At 45.8% G+C, this 18,908-nt stretch overlaps 1 protein-coding gene across 1 annotated transcript in view; it reads left to right on the forward strand.

Moving 5' to 3' along the window:
* Positions 1–11,184: 11,184 nt before the first annotated feature.
* HBP1 (HMG-box transcription factor 1) overlaps positions 11,185–18,908 on the forward strand; it is a 68,269-nt gene continuing 60,545 nt past the window's right edge. Inside the window, exon 1 of the mRNA XM_082254391.1 lies at positions 11,185–11,329. Coding sequence (XP_082110517.1) covers positions 11,315–11,329 — 15 coding nt within the window. The 5' untranslated portion in view covers positions 11,185–11,314. The remainder of the gene's footprint in view (positions 11,330–18,908) is intronic.

The raw sequence follows: 18,908 nt of genomic DNA on the forward strand, positions 1-18,908 counted from the left end.
CCGGTCACACGCACTGGGAAGGCAGGGAACGAGCGGGGGTGGGAGCCTACAGGGTCCTGGGCGAGTGACGTACCCATACGTCACTTTGCCCAGGAGAGGCTGACTGCCGCAGTACATAGTCGTGTGGCAGTCGGCAAGTGGTTAAAGAACTATATTAGAAAGCAAACCTGCCTGTCACAGGGTACGTGGCAGAGCCTGACGTAGAGGAGTGTTTCCCGGGTATCTGGCGTGACACAGGTTCACCAGAGGCGCGGAGTCTAAGTATTAGCCGTAGGTTCACCGGGGCCCCAGATGGTGGGGATGGACTTGGCTGCTTGCTAATACCAGGTCGCGGGCCCCCAGATTCCCTTGTTGTGCCAGAAGCAGGTCCAGGACCGATAGCCGGTAGCAGGTAAACAGATAAGGAAGAGGCAGGAGAATCGTCAGGACAACCCGGGGTCAGGGCGGGCAGCAGGTAGTCAGAATCCAAGGACAAGCTGGGTCAGGTAAACAGGAACAGCAGATAACAAACAGGTCACAGAGTACAGGAAAGCTGAAGACAACACAGCAATCACCTGGAGTGACAGCTGTGTTTAAATAGGCCGTTTTGGCGCCAATTTGGTAGCCTCGAACTACACTGAGGTAGCCCCGAACTCTACCAAGGTAGCCTCGAACTCTACCAGGGTAGCCTCGATCTAAGATTTATCAGAAGAGTTGTTCAAGAGCCAAAGACCACTTGTGGAGAGCTTCAGAAAGACCTGAAATTATCAGGTACAATTGTTTTAAAGAAAACAATACATGATGTGCTCAATCACCATGACCTGTATGCACGCTCACCACGCAAGACTCCATTGCTGAAGAAAAAGCATGTTGAAGGTCGTTTAAAGTTTGCTGCACAACATTTAGGCCAGGTTCACACATCCAATTTGCATGAAAGGAGAATGTGACCTGCTCTCAATGGAGCCGGTTCACACAGCTCCAGTGTGGCCGCTGTCCGCATTGAAGAAGGGTCTTGTGTGTCTTCTGGGCTGATTCAGGTGCAAATTCAGGCACAAGTTTGGACCCCGTGCTGTGAGCTGTGAACGGAGCCTCATACAGACCTGTGAAATATACTCTGGTCCGATGAGACCAAAATTGAATTCTTTGGATGCCATATAAAAAAAACCATGAAAGGTCAAATGGCACTGCACATCACCCCAAAAACACCCTTCCAACAGTGAAGTTTTGTGGGAACATCATGGTGTAGGGCTGTTTTTCAGAATACAGTACTGGCAAACTTTATATCTTTGAAGAAAGGATGAATGTAAAAATGTACCAAGACATTCTTGATAAAAGTAATGCTGCCATCTACCAGGATAATGAAGATGAAATGATGTTGGACATATCAGCAAGACAATGATTCCAAACACAAAGCCAAGAAAACTCTCAACTGGTTTCAAAGAAATAAAATAAAGCTGCTAGAATGGCCCAGCCAATCACTTGACTTGAATCCAATAGAAAATCTATGTAAAGAACTAAAGATCAGAGTTCATAGAAGAGGCTCACATAACCTTAAAGATTTAAAGACTGTTTGTGTGGAAGAATGGACCAAAATCACAGCGGAGCAATGCATGCGACTAGTTTCCCCATACAGGAAGCATCTGGAAGCTGTTATTACCAACAAACGATTTTGTACGAAGTAATAAATACATTTCAGTTAATGTGTTCAATACTTTTTCCCTGTGTCATTCCATTTTATTACACAAAAAAAATTCTGAACTTATTTTTTTTGGTTTCTTTGTATGTATGGATTGCATGGGTTGTTGAAAATGTCATGTCAAAAGCACCTTTAACCACTTAAGCCCTGGAAGATTTTACCCCCTTCCTGACCAGGGCCTATTTTGCGATTCGGCACTGCGTGACTTTAACGGACAATTGCGCGGTCGTGCGACGCTGTACCTAAACGAATTTGACGTCCTTTTTTTTTCCCCACAAACAGAGCTTTCTTTTGGTGGTATTTGATCACCTGTGCGATTTTTTGATCATGCGCTATAAACAAAAAAAGAGCGTCAATTTTGAAAAAATAACAATATTTTTCACATTTTTTATATGAAATTCCCCCCCAAAAAAATGTAAAAATCAAATTTTTTTAACATTTTCGGTCAATTTGTTTTATGCTACTTATGTTTGCTAAAAAAAATTGCAAAAAGTGTATTTTGATTGGTTTGCGCAAAAGTTATCGCGTTTACTAACAAAGAGAAAGATTTTTGTCCTTTTTGTTGTTGTTTTTTTTTTTAATGCGTAATGGCGGCGATCTGCGATTTTTTTTGCGGTACTGCGACATTGCGGCGGACAGATCGGACCCTTGACTGACATTTTTGACACTTTTGGGGGTACCAGTGACATTACTACAGTAATCAGTGCTATAAATATGCACTGTTACTGTAAAATGACACTGGCAGTGAAGGGGCTAACTTTTTTGAGAGGGAGGGGTTATGTGTGTCCCTAGGGGCGTGATTCTAACTGTGATTGGATGTGGCTTGAGGTGTAGGAACAGTGATCAACGGTCCTACATAGTAGAACCGTATGATCACTATTCCTACACAGGGGAGAATGACAGGCGGCTTGTTTACATCAGCCGCCTGCCTTTCTCCCTCTCCACCGACGATCGCGAGTGACCGGCGGACGATCGGGTCTGCCGGTCACACGCGCGGGGGGGGGGTCCGTGACCGCGCGGGAGCGCGCCTCCGGCGGTGCGTGCTCGCTCCTGAGACCCTCACAGGCTAGCGACGTAGTACTACGTCGCTTTGCCTGTGAGGGGCTGACTGCTGCAGTAAATAGTCGTGCGGCGGTAGGCAAGCGGTTAAAAATATATTTATGTAGAAAAATGGTTACTGTTCAATACCTATTTTACCTGCTGTATCATAGGTGTGCACAGCCTATTGCATTAGGGTGTGCACCCCAAAGCTCAAACACACATGCCTTTCTCTGCAGCCTCAGCTGCACTGGACAGTGAATGAATGGGAAGTGCTCTGTGCTGAGCGGCTTCCTGTTCATTCACAAACTGAAGCATAGTAAACCTAGTTGTGTTAACAATGTTCATTTGGAAAAGGAAGGTACCAGTAAATGACATATTTACTAACCCCTTTCCCCACTCTCCACCCTGCAGCGTAGTGATAAGGGTGTGCCCAGGCACACCCCCTGCGCACGCCTATGTGCTGTATATATAGCTGCGCTAGGTAAAACAGTGATTATATACCAAATATTAAACACTCAATAGTGCATCTATTTAACACAACTGTGCTCTCAATACTCAATGCATACATTTTCACATTTCTTTTTTATTTTTTCACTTTTTATTCTCACTCTCAAACAAAAAATTCACACAATTTTTGAAAAAGCAATGGACAAGGTCAGTTCAGTAACTGGATTTGCTTGCAGGGTTGAATAATTTCAGAGTATTTAGTGAGCTAATAAAATATGTCCCATGTCCGGCAAGCAGCTGGATCCTGGAGTGCAAAGGCATGTGGACCTCGTTGGGAACTTTTTTCCAGCACCTACACAGGAGACCAAAGGCGATTACCCTCACAGTGCAGGAAGTTCATCAGCAGGAAGAGGATGGGGCATCTCTGCACTGAAGATTTATCCAGGATCCAGCAGGCTGCATGACATGGGACATCCTTCATTACTGGAAAGTTAGCTCACTAAAGTTATAGAGGATATTTTTTTTCTCATGGCTAAACTTTAGCTTTAATCTTGGCTGCCATTGGCAGTCTGAAGAGGTTCGCATTTGGGAAACATTAAAAGAGCAACTCTATCATCAATGCCTGAGGTCATCATCAGTGAACCTGCTAGTATTTGTCTGTTATGCTGATCAGTTCTGACTGTTCTCTGACTTTCTGGATTTGCATGCTTCTTCTAGCCAGCAAATTAAAAAAGTGGTGAAACAAAACCTGTACCTATAGAAATACAGTATGTAGGCTATTATTGTTTTTCTAATGCCAGTTGCATGGCTGGAATTCTAATACAAAATCTAGAGTAATCTCTGAGATACTTATCTAAAACAAATATGAAGACCAGGAGGTTGGACATCACTGGCCCATCCTGTAATAACAGAACTCACTGTAGAATTAAGTGCCTGTTCACATTAGTGCGATGCGGGAACCCTGCAAATCCACTGTGGTTTCCTGCATCGCACCCGACTCACAGGCAGTTCACGCTGACATATGCGAACTGCTGGGGTTGTCAGTACAAAGTTGACACCCCCAGATTAGTTGGCATATCGCAGTGTGAACTGTCAGTTTGGACAGGAATCGGATCGCATAGGTGTGAACAACCATGCGATCCAATTCTGGTGTGGACCAAAAAAAGGGTCCTGTGCGACTTTGGTCCGAACGTGATGCAACTTCAGCCATGACAGACATCGCATGTGATTTGCACAGCAGTGCGGTGTGAATCTCATGCGATGTCAGACATTGCGAATGTGAACCGGCACTAAAGGTAAATGCTGTGTATATTGCTGATATAAGAAAACCTATTGTTTTGTATTGGATAGGCAAAGCACAGATTTGTTTAAAGTTTGCTTTATGCCTGATGAAGCCTAAGTGATTGTTTTCTTTCTACTACCACACCATTCCATTTAGAACTGGGAGCCAAAGGAAATACCCAGCAATTCCAGCTATGGAGAAACTTGTGACTCTGAGAGCACAAACAAAGGTTTGTGTATGTGAATCTGTGGAGATCTGTGTAACATGAACCTGTTGCTTTTCTCTACCTAAGAAAAGCAAATTCAATGTAATTACTTTTGATCTACTGTACCCTTTTGCATGGTGTAGTAGACAGGTATTTCTGCAGCATCATTTATAATTGTCAATGCAAAAATAGCTGGCGGGTGGCTCACATCACAGACAGAGTGTACAGAGGTGACCAAAGCTGCTCTGTACCTAGTGATTGCTGTGATGACCAATCACAGCGATCATAAATGTAAATGTACTACTCTTTAGATTGAAAAATGAATAAAGCAATAGCTGTTGATCCATATTTTCATTCTCACTGAGTGTTTGATATTTTTTCCTTAACTCTTTCACTCCCCCCCCCTTTCCCTATTCACATGATCTCCAGCCTGTCTCTCTATGTCACATGTATATTAACCCTCATCCTCCCTTATTCTGCAAATCTGTATATGAATTCCTTTATCGCAATCCTCTGCTGTATGTGACCTGTACAATAAACCAGTGGCGGCTGTTGCTCAAAATTATTGGGGGGCACAAACAGAAAAATGTAATAGGCATTGCTTTGTGGCAAAAAACGCTGTAAAAAATTGCGTGACTTTGAGGTCACAAAAGTGTGAAAGGGGCCTTCAGTAATTAAGGCATAGCGTGCCCCCTTTCAATGCACAGGGACCAGCGTGCCCCCTATTAATGCACAGAGACCAGCGTGCCCCCTTTCAATGCACAGGGATCAGCGTGCCCCCTTTCAATGCACAGGGACCAGCGTGCCCCCTTTCAATGCACAGGGACCAGCGTGCCCTCTTTCAATGCACAGGGACCAGCGTGCCCCCTTTCAATGCACAAAGACCATCGTGCCCCCTTTCAATGCACAGAGATCAGCGTGCCCCCTTTCAATACACAGAGATCAGTGTGCCCCCTTTCAATGCACAGGGACCAGCGTGCCCCCTTTCAATGCACAGAGACCATCGTGCCCCCTTTCAATGCACAGAGATCAGCGTGCCCCCTTTCAATACACAGAGATCAGTGTGCCCCCTTTCAATGCACAGAGATCAGCATGCCCCCTTTCAATGCAGAGATGCCAGCATGCCCCCTTTCGATGCATAGTTGCCAGCATGCCCCCTTTCGATGCACAGATGCCAGCGTGCCCCCTTTCGATGCACAGATGCCAGCATGCCCCCTTTCAATGCAGAGATGCCAGCATGCCCCCTTTCAATGCAGAGATGCCAGCTTGCCCCCTTTCAATGCAGAGTGAACAGCGTGCCAAGCCCCCCCGAGACCAGTGCACTTACCTGTAGCGGCGGCTTCTCTTCAGTCCCCCGGCGACTCCTCGAGTCCTCAGTCCTCCCGCCTCCTCCTCGGCTAATGGCATGGGGTTTGCCTTTCGGCCAATCAGGAAGCACGTATCGGACCCGCTTCCTGATTGGCCAGGAGGAGGATCCATGTGACAACAGCGAATTTCCATTCGCTATTGTCACACAATGGGTAGGCTCGGGGTGCACTGCTCTGTGCCCCGGGTCCCCCCTTTGCTGAAGCCTATTAGAGCCTCTGGCTCTAATCAGGTGACTAAAAAAAAAAAAAAAAAGCCCCATTGAACTCCATGCGTCTGGCGCCCCGCATGCAGATTAGGGGGCCGGACGCATGGATGGGGGGGAGCGGCGCCCCTGCCCCCCCAATGCACCGGCCGCCACTGCAATAAACCCTTCACCTCCTCACCCCTCTCTGTATGATGTATACATCAATGTATATAATGCACCATTACCAAGCTCCATACTTTAACACCTCCAATGCCAGCTTATGATATTACAGGAAGGGTCAAGAGTACAGTCGCAAAGACCAAAGGAGTAAAATTTTTTTGAGGAGGAGGGCTAGTCAACTGTATCAAGGGCAGCAGAGAGGGCAGAGAGTAAGCTTACGGAATAGTGACCATTGTTATTAGCCGTAAGTGATTTGTGAGTTTTAGAAAAGCAGTTTTTGCGCAGGTGAAATCCAGATTGAAGGGGATCAAGATGGGTATTTTTAGTGTGGTGATGTTTCAGGCATTCAAGGAGTTTGGAGGTAAAAGGGAGCATGGAGATGGGTCTTCGGTTGATAAGATTAGTGGTTTCCAGGGAAGGCTTTTTAGAAATGGGGGTGACCGGTGAAAGTTTAAGAGGGTTGAGGGTTGGGGGAGACGCCAGTGAGGTAGGGATTTAAGAGAGTGGAATGGAGCAGGAGGATGATCATAGTATTTGTGAGAGAATGAGGTCCAGGGGGCAGGTTTAGTGACTTCCTCTATAGTACTAGGGTTAAACGAGGAAAGTATTACGTGTGCAGGTGGACATGAAATGTTAGGTGGAGGGGATACTGTATCTGTACAGTTGAGAACCCATTACAAATTGCATCAGTCTTATTTTTAAGTGATTTTCGATTTCCTGGGCAGTAAATGAGGTATTAGGTGGAGGCAGTAAAGTACAGAGAATTAAAGGCAGGAAAAAAAATGATGGGTGTAAGAGGGTGTAAAATAGAGTGATAAAATAGGTCTGTTTGGCAGTGTGAAGGCAAGAACTGTAGTTTTGGAGGGGCAGGTTTATACTGAGTTAAGTCTTGTTAGGACTTAAGGCCCGTACGCACGATAAGAAAATCTGTAGGGAAAATTCGTCTGACGACCGATCTGCCGATTTTCGGATTGTTAGTATGGTGCTTTCGACAGCCGACTCCGACTTTTCAGCTGACAAAATCCTGATGTGCAGGCTATAAAATTTTTGTCTTCCGTAATACAACGTCCGATTTTCGTCTCATTAGTACAGATTTAGATGGAAAAAAATCTTAAGAGCAAGACTAGGCATGCTCAGAGACGAAAGAACACATACAAAGCAATCCAACACATGACATCACTTCTGAAGTAGAATTCTGTCGTACGGGAAAATTCATATGAAAATAACCTCTTCACTTTCCACATCAGACTAGCATGCCACAAAAAACGGATGACAGATCGTTCGATAATCTGATCTTGTGTACGGGTCTTTAGTCTTAAGCCCCGTACACACGCACCGATCGTCGGCCGACCGATCGGCCGTCTTTTGTCCAGTGTAGTTGTGTTAGTTGAAATGTGCTCTAGACTGCACACGAATTTTGTCGGCCAACAACAACCAACTTCAGAAGTGATGTCATGTGCTGGTTTACTTTCCGTGTGTTTTTTCTTCTCTGAGCGTGCCCAATCTTGCTCATCACATTTTTGTCGGCCGAAATCTGTACTGACTGACGAACAATCTGCCGTTCTGTTGTTGGCCAACAAAAATTTTATAGCCTGCACACCAGATTTTGTTCGGCCGAAAAGTCGCAGTTGGTTGTCGAAAGCATCATACTAACAAGCCGATAATCGGCTGATCGGGCGGCGGCCGAAAATTCACGGCCAACAATCGGTACGTGTGTATAGGCCTTTACTCCAAAGTTACTCATGAGTGTGGATATGTTTTTTGTGACCTCCATTTTCCAAGGTTGTAGTTGTCAGGGCCTAATTCTGTGTTTAGTGAGGGGGGAAAGTGTGCCTAGGGAGGATAACAGTGAACTGTTGTAGACTGAAGTAGCTAGGTGTGGGACAGGACAGGGGTGAGATTTTGTCATACAGGTAGTCTTTTGTAGAATGGAGAAAAGAAGATTAATGTGACAAAGGTTTCTACAGGCAACAGTTAGGCAGTTGGAGGGAAAGGATGTGCAAAACAGGGAGAGTGAAGCAAAAAAGATGGTAGTTGGAGAGGAGGGAAAAAGAACTGGTGGAGAGGTTGCAAGTATTGCATAGGTAGGAGAATACAAGGTCAAGAGGGTTGCCATCAGAGTGAGTAGAAGCATGTGTCTATAGTTTTAGGTCAAAAGAGGAGGTTAGGCTGAGAAGGTTAGAAGTAGCTGGAGTGTTTTTCAATATTCAGAAGGATGTTGAAATCACTGAGAATGGCAGTAGGAATTTCAGAGCAGACCGGGCATTCGAAGGGCACATGAGAAGAGGAGCCTGGTTCTGGGAAGAGGAGCCCGATTCTGGGAAGAGGAGCCCGATTCTGGCAAGAGGAGCCCGGTTCTGGGAAGAGGAGCCCGGTTCTGGGAAGAGGAGCCCGGTTCTGGGAAGAGGAGCCTGATTATGGGAAGAGGAGTCTGATTATGGGAAGAGGAGCCTGGTTCTGGGAAGAGGAGCCTGGTTCTGGGAAGAGGAGCCCGATTCTGGGAAGAGGAGCCCGATTCTGGCAAGAGGAGCCGGTTCTGGGAAGAGGAGCCCGGTTCTGGGAAGAGGAGCCCGGTTCTGGGAAGAGGAGCCCGGTTCTGGGAAGAGGAGCCTGATTATGGGAAGAGGAGTCTGATTATGGGAAGAGGAGACTGGTTCTGGGAAGAGGAGCCTGGTTCTGGGAAGAGGAGCCCGATTCTGGGAAGAGGAGCCCGATTCTGGCAAGAGGAGCCCGGTTCTGGGAAGAGGAGTCTGATTATGGGAAGAGGAGTCTGATTATGGGAAGAGGAGACTGGTTCTGAGAAGAGGAGCCTGGTTCTGGGAAGAGGAGCCAGGTTCTAGGAAGAGGAGCCTGGTTCTGGGAAGAGCTGGTTTTTATTACTCGTTTGTGAGTATACAGTATAGTGTGCTGTTTTTTCCAATAAAATTCGAGTCATATTACACTTAGAGTGGCGCCTGCCTTTCTTTTACTGTCCACTGCAAGTTCTTCTTCTTACTTGGGACAGAGCAGCCTTCAAGTGTTTTAAAGACTTGGTTTTTTATGGACTTTTTTGGACTCCATATGTGCCACGCTAATATCGTTTTTCCACAATTTTGTCCTATATGATAGAAATTGATGGTATCCCTCCAATTTCTTTTTGCGCCAGTACACCCCCAGTGTTGTGGTTCTGGGAAGAGGAGCCTGATTCTGGGAAGAGGAGCCTGGGTCTGGGAAGAGGAGTCTGGGTCTGGGAAGAGGAGCCTGATTCTGGGAAGAGGAGACTGGTTCTGGGAAGAGGAGCCTGATTCTGGGAAGAGGGGACTGGTTCTGGGAAGAGGAGCCTGATTCTGGGAAGAGGAGCCTGATTCTGGGAAGAGGAGCCTGGTTCTGGGAAGGGGAGCCTGGTTCTGGGAAGAGGAGCCTGGTTCTGGGAAGAGGAGACTGATTCTGGGAAGAGGAGCCTGGTTCTGGGAAGAGGAGCCTGATTCTGGGAAGAGGAGCCTGGTTCTGGGAAGAGGAGCTTGGTTCTGGGAAGAGGAGCCTGGTTCTGGGAAGAGGAGCTTGGTTCTGGGAAGAGGAGTCTGATTCTGGGAAGAGGAGTCTGATTCTGGGAAGAGGAGACTGGTTCTGGGAAGAGGAGCAGCAAAAGCAATAGAAACTAGATTTTGCATTTTGGCTACTGCCAGAGGATGGGGTACTGGGTGTGGTGGTCAAAGTTAGTGGATTTCTAGGATTAGGGAATATATCTCCAGAAGATAGAAGTAGAAGGTAGGGGGGGGCAATATGGGAGAGTGATTAATATAAAGGGGCATTCCCCAGTGTCCTGGAGGTTTTGTTAGCATGTAGGTTTAGAATTAGCAGGAGTTGAGTGAAGTAATACGGAGAGGATAGAAGCGAGGGTGATATATGATCTGTGAGGTGGAGAACGGGGGTAAGGGAAAGAGTCTAAGGAGAGAGGACACAACTAAATATAAACTGCTAAATACATTTTCACATCAGCAGTATATAGCAGTCTTGTGACTTCTGTTAGTGTCTGGTTACCTCAAAACATCATAGTCCTGATATGTGCCTGCCATACCATGTACTTGTATGAGAAGTGGAAGAATGGGAGGATCGGAGAAGACAGGATCAAAAAGCAATTTTGCACAGTGCAGAGGATTAACCCTTAGGTTCCACAGTGAGTATAACACGCATGCTTTACTGAATATACAGAGGGATTTTAATGTTGTGGGTTTAGTAACACTTTAACGTTACAATTCAGTGCAGGAGGTAAAGTTTCGCTTTAAGCCATACTTTATTTACAATGTGTATACATAAAGTACTTGATTTCATATAATTAGATCTGTTTTATCCAGCTGGTGTCAGTCAGTCCTAAATCTGGTAGCACCAGAAACATCCATTGTGGACACACCATGCCAGTGCTGTGAACAATGTAGCCTGGCCCAGCCTAGCAGCTGTTATTATTGCAGCGCTCCACAATGGAAAATGTGAAGAGTGTACACGCAGCGCCCTCTCTCATTTCATTCTCGGTATCATAACTAGCACAATATGATACACGTGTCCCAGTGACTCTTGTTTACAATCAGTAGCCTGCCGCCTAGGGAATTCTGGGAAGTGTAGTCTCCTGCCCCCAGCCCATAGTTGACAGGAACTGCGAGTTAAAGATCTGAGAACTACATTTCCCCTCAGCACACGGGTCTAGAATCTCCGATCAACATTGACTAAACATTCCAGAGTCAGCCAATCACAGGGCGAATAAACACTAGATTGTCAGCCAGCACCACCAATAGACGGACGGGTCTGTTTTCAGGGGACTAGCCAATAACGACCAGCTACAACTTTTTCCCAATAGGAAGAAGGATTAAGTTGACGGACGGAGAGTTTGGCCAATGGGGGCTCGAGCTGTCTCGTTACGCCTGCCCCCAAGGCATTTTATGGGGTAGAGATTAGGTAATGGCGACAGGCTTGGTAAGTGGATAAAGAAAGTTTGTTTTGGGAAGTGTTGCGGGAGGGATGGCAGCGCCCGGCGGGGGCCGGGATGTCCTTTGCGGGTGGTGGGGGAACCCCAGGGCTGTACAGGCGGGGCTTTATTGGCTCGGCTCGGTGCTCAGCGCTGGGGGACGGCTTGTGACGTTCATTGTTTTTGTCGGTGGTGTTGTTGAGTCAGCCGGGCGGCTCGTTCATTCATTTCCGGGCGATGCCAGGCCGGGTGTACGGAGAGGTCGCCTGCAGGGGGCTGTGTGTTCCCAGCTCCGCCATGTCGGCACAGCTGTCACCCCCGGCTCATTCATACACAGCACGGCATATCTGACAGCTTAGACCCGCAGCCTGTCATCCCGGCCTGGTCAGTGGGAGAGCCGATCGGACGGTACAAGCAGCGATCACACCGCCTACGTATTATGTCATGGCAGGGATCCGCACACAGCTGCTCTGATATGTCCCCCTTCCCTCTCCTAACATACAATGACCGCTCCGAGCACATCGCTAGGCTGGAGGGACATTGACTCTGAGCAGACAATCACTCCTGGATCATCTCTATACTGCACACCGCATTACACATCATCGCCAGTCATGAAATGCCCTGTAAGGACTGTGCCTGGCTTCTACCTGCCGGCCCGGTGCTCCGATCACACACACCGCTCATTATAGCCCTGAGCTGGGCGGCGATCCCTACAAACATAGCTGTACAAGTTGTCAGTGAATGAATGGGGGAGAACAGTGCGCATGCGTGCACAGTTTATAAACAGGACGGTCACGTGACGCTCGCTGCTGGCCTCGGCTGCTCGCTTTGGTTGGTTTCAGTTTCCTGAATAATAATAAGAGGGGCCCCTCAGGAACCCCCCACCCTGTGTGTGTCTGGGGCCCCATGGTGAACCCTCAGGGCCTGTCCTGGGGCACAAAACACGTATCCTGGACAGACCAGACATTGCTGAGGGTTATTGGCTCCAGAGTGTCATAAGAAGCCTAGAAACTTTATCTATGTGGCTCAGCTGGTGGGAGTCACCCGTCTAGTTGCCCTGTGCACTGTTGTCACCTGTCTAGTTGCCAGCCCAGGTCACAGGTGTCACCTGTCTAGTTGCCCTGTGCACTGTTGTCACCCGTCTAGTTGCCGGCCCAGGTCACCAGTGTAACCCGTCTATTTGCCCTGTGCACTGTTGTCACCTGTCTAGTTGCCGGCCCAGGTCACCAGTGTAACCCGTCTATTTGCCCTGTGCACTGTTGTCACCTGTCTAGTTGCTGGCCCAGGTCACCAGTGTAACCTGTCTATTTGCCCTGTGCACTGTTGTCACCAGTCTAGTTGCCTGCCCAGGTCACCGGTCTAGTTGCCCTGTGCCCTGTTGTCACCGGTCTAGTTGCCCAGGTCACGGGTGTCACCGGTCTAGTTGCCCAGGTCACGGGTGTCACCCGTCTAGTTGCCCTGTGCACTGTTGTCACCCGTCTAGTTGCCGGCCCAGGTCACCAGTGTAACCCGTCTATTTGCCCTGTGCACTGTTGTCACCAGTCTAGTTGCCTGCCCAGGTCACCGGTCTAGTTGCCCTGTGCCCTGTTGTCACCGGTCTAGTTGCCCAGGTCACGGGTGTCACCCGTCTAGTTGCCCAGGTCACGGGTGTCACCCGTCTAGTTGCCCAGGTCACGGGTGTCACCCGTCTAGTTGCAGGCCCTGGTCACCGGTGTCACCCGTCTACTTGCTTTGGTCACCATTGTCACCTTTGTACTTGTGGACATCAGGCTACCTCAGATTCATCACATTTAGGTCTGGAAAGATTTGTCCTTTTCCCTTTATTTTTTTTTGTCCTGGACGCACTCAAAGGTAGGTGGGTATACACAGACACAAGTCCATTTCCATCTGTCTGTCCATACAGCTGCATGAAGCTTCCGATCAGCTCCACCTGAAAAACTGACAGCACAGAAAGAAAGGGACACCTCTCATTCATTGTAAATAAGTACTGTCCCTTGTGCTCATTCATCAAATTTAATTAATTTATTTTTTTAAACAAAGCATAAGCTTTAATGGTGAGCCACTGCACATGTGTGTTCATGGCAGCAGGAGGCTGTGTACTGACCAAGCTGTCAGACAGGATTCCTATAATGTGACTGCTGTGAGAGCCAATCGCAGGGGTCACATGATATAGAAGCCATGTCACCTCCCTGGGACTAAAGCCTGTGTAAAGGGGCACTGGGAGGCAGAGTTAAGCGGTTAAAGGTACATGCATCCATAAGCATGTATGTGTAATGGTGAAGCACAGCATAGTCTGTTATATATGTCAGTGGGAAAAATTGGTCCCAAGCACCACAACAGGTGTAAATTATTTTATACAGCAGTATATGCTAATAATGTACAGTCCTTTAGGCTGATACACATGTTTATGCATGCGTTGATGTGTTATAATGCACATAAGCACACTATGATGCCTGTGGTCATATAAAATTATGCATTGCAACGCACAGTATTAAAAGATGACATGCATTTTGGTGAACTTCTATTGATTTCAATGGAAAACTAAACAAGGGAAAACTTCCAAAATTTGACAGGATTAGAGGACAAAGGTCTAATGGTGGGCACACACATTGTAAACAAAATGTATAATAATGAAAACTGTCTGGTTTCGTTTTAGTGGTTCTAAAGGTTTCCTTTTTTTTTTTTCTTTAAAATAAATATATTATACATACCTGCTCTGTGTAATGGTTTTGCACAGAGCAACCCTGATCCTTATCTTCCCCTGCTGGTGCTTTGGTCCCTACCCCTTGCTGAGTGTCCCCAGAGCAAGCTGCTTACTCTGGGGGGCACTGGTGTGCTCGCTCTCGAGTTGCCTCTGTTTCTCTGGGACACAGATTGTGGATCAGTCCCACTCCCTCCTCACTGGCTGTGATTGGCAGCAGTGTGAGCCAATGGCTCCTCCTGCTGTATTTCAGCCAATGGGGAGAGCGAGACCTGGGAGAGCTGCTGCTCCTGTGCACATCGCTGGATTGAGATTAGGCTTCAGTAAGTATTAGGAGGGCTAGTGGGAGGAGCTGCACACTGAAGGTTTTTTTTACTTTCATGCATAGAATGGATTAAGTTTACAACCACTCTAATAAGTGTGGGCCACTTGAAGAAACTCATCCCTAAAGCCCCGTACACACACACAGATCGTCGTCCTACAAATGTTCGTCTTTTCTCCCCGGGATGTCGGTGTCTGTTGAAAAGTGCAAAGACAGCACAAGGACAGCACAAGAATTTTGTCCGCAGACTTCAGCTGACTGCAGAAGTGATGTCATGTAATGGTTAACTTTCCCTGTGTTTTTTATTTTCTGAGCATGCCCAGTCTTGCAAATCTGCGGTCTGTCGGCTGATTTCTGTACTGACAGGCGAACAATCGTCCGTTCTGGTGTCCGCAGACAAAAATTTTCATGTTTGCAAGAAAGACTCTTGTCCGCGGATTGTGTGCAGACAGCTGTCGGAGGCACCATACTAACACGCGTACAATCGGCAGATCTTTCGTCCGCCGACGTTTGTATGACGACGATCTGTGTGTGTGTACGGGGCTTAACTCTTGTGGATAATGCTACCTCTCCGCACATGTGAAAGATTTCAGTATTTGAGTGACAACAGATGAGACACTAATTGTGTTATTATTCTGACTTTTATTCTATTACTGCACAGACAATGTGTATGTATTGTATATGTCTGGATCTCTTCTGTTCATATGTATTTTATTCTGTGCTGTTAACTTTGTCTTCAGCAAATAGAGGATTCCTTACAATGAAAACAGGTACCAAAAACGTGTCTAAAAGCCCCCCACCCCTACATACATGCACATTTGAAGGCGAAGTCATGCATCCACTGTGCACGCCCACAGAAATAACAATTGCACCACGCATATTGGGTATCCCAATGTATGCTGGAGTGAGCAATATTTCAAAGGCCATCATTTGCTAACTCTAAATTAAGGTGCCCTAAAGGCTTTTAAAGTGTTCCCTATGGGCAATTTGAGGTATGATATTTTTTTTGGCATTGCAGAGGTGCATAAAATCTTAAAGCTTGATATATTTGCTATTTATTTACTTGATGCAACCTCGTCTTTTACAACCCCAATCTAAAAAAAATATGGGGTATTGAGTAAATCTTCATAAAAACAGAATGTAATGATTTGCATATCCCATGAACCCATATTTTATTTAAAAACAGGTAATTTTATAATTGATGGTAGCACCAGGTCTCAAAGCTGGGACAGGGCCATGTTTACCACGGTGTATTATCCCCTCTTATTTTAACAACACTCTAAACATCTGGGAACTGAGGAGACCAGTTGCTGGAGTTTTGGGAGAGGAATGTTGTGCCATTCTTGCTTGATATATGATTCTAGTCCTGGGTCATCTTTGTTGTATTTTTAATTTCAAGAGCTGCCAAATATTTTCAGTTGGTGAAAGGTCTGGGCTGCAGGCAGGCCAGTTGAGCACCTGGAATTTTCTGTGAAGCCATGATGTTGTCATAGATGCAGTATGCAGTTTAGCATTATTCTGCTGAAATATGCAAGGCCTTCCCTGAAAGACCTCTGGATGGGAGCATATGCTGCTTTAAAATCTGGATATTTCTTTCGACATTGATGGTGCCTTTCCAGATATGCACGCTGCCCATTCCAAATACACCAATGCTTCCCCTTACTATCAGAGATGCAGTCTCCCGAACTTGGTGCTTTGGCCCAGAGAAGATGGCGCTGTTTATGGATCATATTCATACATGGTTTATTCTCTGCATTATAGAGCTTTAACTTGCATTTTTTTGATGGCACGGAGAGTTGTGTTCAGACAGTGGATTTTGGGAAGGATTTCTGAGCCCATGCAATGATCATCACAGAATTATGCCTATTTTTTAATCCAGTACGGTCTGAGGGCCTAAAGATCAAGGGCACCAAATATTGAGTTTTGGCCTTGTCTCTCACACAGATTTCAGAGTCTCAGAATTATTTCATATGTACTGTAGAAGATGATCTATTTAAAGTCTTTGCAATTTGACATTGTCCTGAAATTGTTTGACACATTTTAGACTCAGCTTTTCACAGATTGGTGAACCTCTGCCCATCTTTACTTCTGAGACACAGATTGGTGAACCTCTGCCCATCTTTACTTCCGAGACACAGATTGGTAAACCTCTGCCCATCTTTACTTCTGAGACACAGATTGGTGAACCTCTGCCCATCTTTACTTCTGAGACACAGATTGGTGAACCTCTGCCCACCTTTACTTCTGAGACACAGATTGGTAAACCTCTGCCCACCTTTACTTCTGAGACACAGATTGGTAAACCTCTGCCCATCTTTACTTCTGAGACACAGATTGGTAAACCTCTGCCCATCTTTACTTCTGAGACACAGATTGGTAAACCTCTGCCCATCTTTACTTCTGAGACACAGATTGGTAAACCTCTGCCCATCTTTACTTCTGTGACACAGATTGGTGAACCTCTGCCCATCTTTACTTCTGAGACACAGATTTGTGAACCTCTGCCCAAGCTTTGACAATAAAACTTGGAAGCTGATTGGTTTCTATAAAGAACTATAAACCAGATTTTGTACTCCAGTTTTCGTAAATCGACCCCTGTGTTTCTATAGAAACGTAAGCACTAAGGTATCCTCTTCAGCTTGGAAAGATGCAATTAATTCCCAACAGCAGGAGCAGAAATAATTTGTAACCAGACAATGTGAGAACAATACAGGTATTTTACAGTTGCCACCAGAATAAGAGATGAGGATAAATTTTCCTCTGGGGACACCTGTTCTAGTGACGTATGTCTAAATTGGGGATTTCCCCTCACAACTTTTGCATCTCCAGGACAAGTTAGTGTTACTAAACCCACAAAATCGGTGTGTGTATACAGCAAAGCATGCTTGTTATACTTGCTGTGGAACCTAAGTGCCGGTTCACACTTGTGCGATGCGGGAACGCTGCGAATATGCAGCGTGTTCCCGCATCACATCCGCACATCTGGCAGTTCACACTGCCATATGCGATACGCAGGGGGTGTCAATTAAATGTTAACGACACCCCCAGTTGCAATCGCATATCGCAGTGCGATCTGCAAGTTCGCACAGAATCGGATCGCACTAGTGTGAAAGGGGCCTAAGGGAAATTTTCTTCAATGAGACACAGAGAACAGAAAAATAAACTGACAGGTTTTAAAAATGAACTACTCTACAGGTGCGTAGCTACAGATCATGGGCCCTAAAGCAAAGTTTGCACTTCCAAAGTTTTCTCATAATGGGTAGTGCTCCTTTACATTTTTAAAGTGGATGTATGAAAGGATTTCAGAATGATTGCATAAATGTTCACTTCAGTTATCAAATCATGTGCAGATGAAGTTGGTAAACAGAGATCTGCTTTTCACATGATTGTATATTTGAAGTGAATATTCAATGTACTGTGCGAACATTCTAAATCTCTTTAGTAAATCAGCCTTGACTACTCCAGATATCTAATACAAGGCATTTCGAACTTTTCTGATTTTTTTTTTTTTTTTTTTTTTTGCAAAACTACAAACCTCTTACCTGTTTAATGCAGTCAGTGATCCCACTGTGTCTCCTCGCTTATAGACATTCAGGGTTTGGTGGGATGGAGTAGAAGTTCTCTGGGTAATCCACACTAATGCTGGCCATACACGCACAGAATTTCGGCCATTTGCAGACTGAAAGAATATTCGTCGGTCAAAAGCGAATTGGCCACTAACTTACAGAATAAACTCTTTTACATAATCGTTTTCATGATCATAATGATCTTCCATAACATGCACAATACGAGTCAGAATATTATTTTCGTTACAATTTACCATACATGTAACAACTTTTGTAGAAACGATAAAAGTTTTCACTATGGATCCATCGACATTAGCCGGGCACATGATTGAAATCGTCGGTAAACTTGTGTTCACGAACGGCCTGATTTTCGAACGATCTTTCCTAAAACGACCATTTTCTGCCAAAATTCTGTGCGTGTATGGCCAGCATAAGCCAGGTGAACTAATGCTCCTTAGTGTACAGCGAGGATCTATAACTTGGAATGAACCCGATAATTCTTCCAGTTTGCCTCAACGGTCTCTCTAATGGGACCCCCTTCCTACCCCAGGCCCCATAGTAGCTGTAGGAGCTGCTATGGCTGTAGTTACTCTGCTGTTACTCTAAAGTGGGGTACACACTATGAGAAAATTGGAAGACAAAATTCTGTACGAGGAACGATCGTTTGATTTTTGTATAGTAGTGTTCACAACACTTTCGACATCCAGTTCGGACTTTTCAAATGAGTTTTCCCAACAAAAAGTTACACCAAAACTTTTTCTCATACTTGAACAGAACTAATGATTTTCGGTAAATGTCTATTGTTTGCGTATGGTTTTCAAGAAAAACTGTATACGAAAGACTGTGCGTGATCACAAAAAAAGCCTTTGTTTTGAGAGTTTTCGTACAGTTAGTACTATTCTTGGTTTTGACTTTGTGAAACATTGAGGAAAACCAGACCATCGTTAGTCGGATTTCCTTGTGTTCTGGGTGCACTCACACTAGCATATTAAACTGGT

This window comes from Pelophylax lessonae (assembly GCF_965119305.1).
Source record: "Pelophylax lessonae genome assembly, chromosome: 4".
In the NCBI taxonomy this organism is placed as follows: domain Eukaryota; kingdom Metazoa; phylum Chordata; class Amphibia; order Anura; family Ranidae; genus Pelophylax; species Pelophylax lessonae.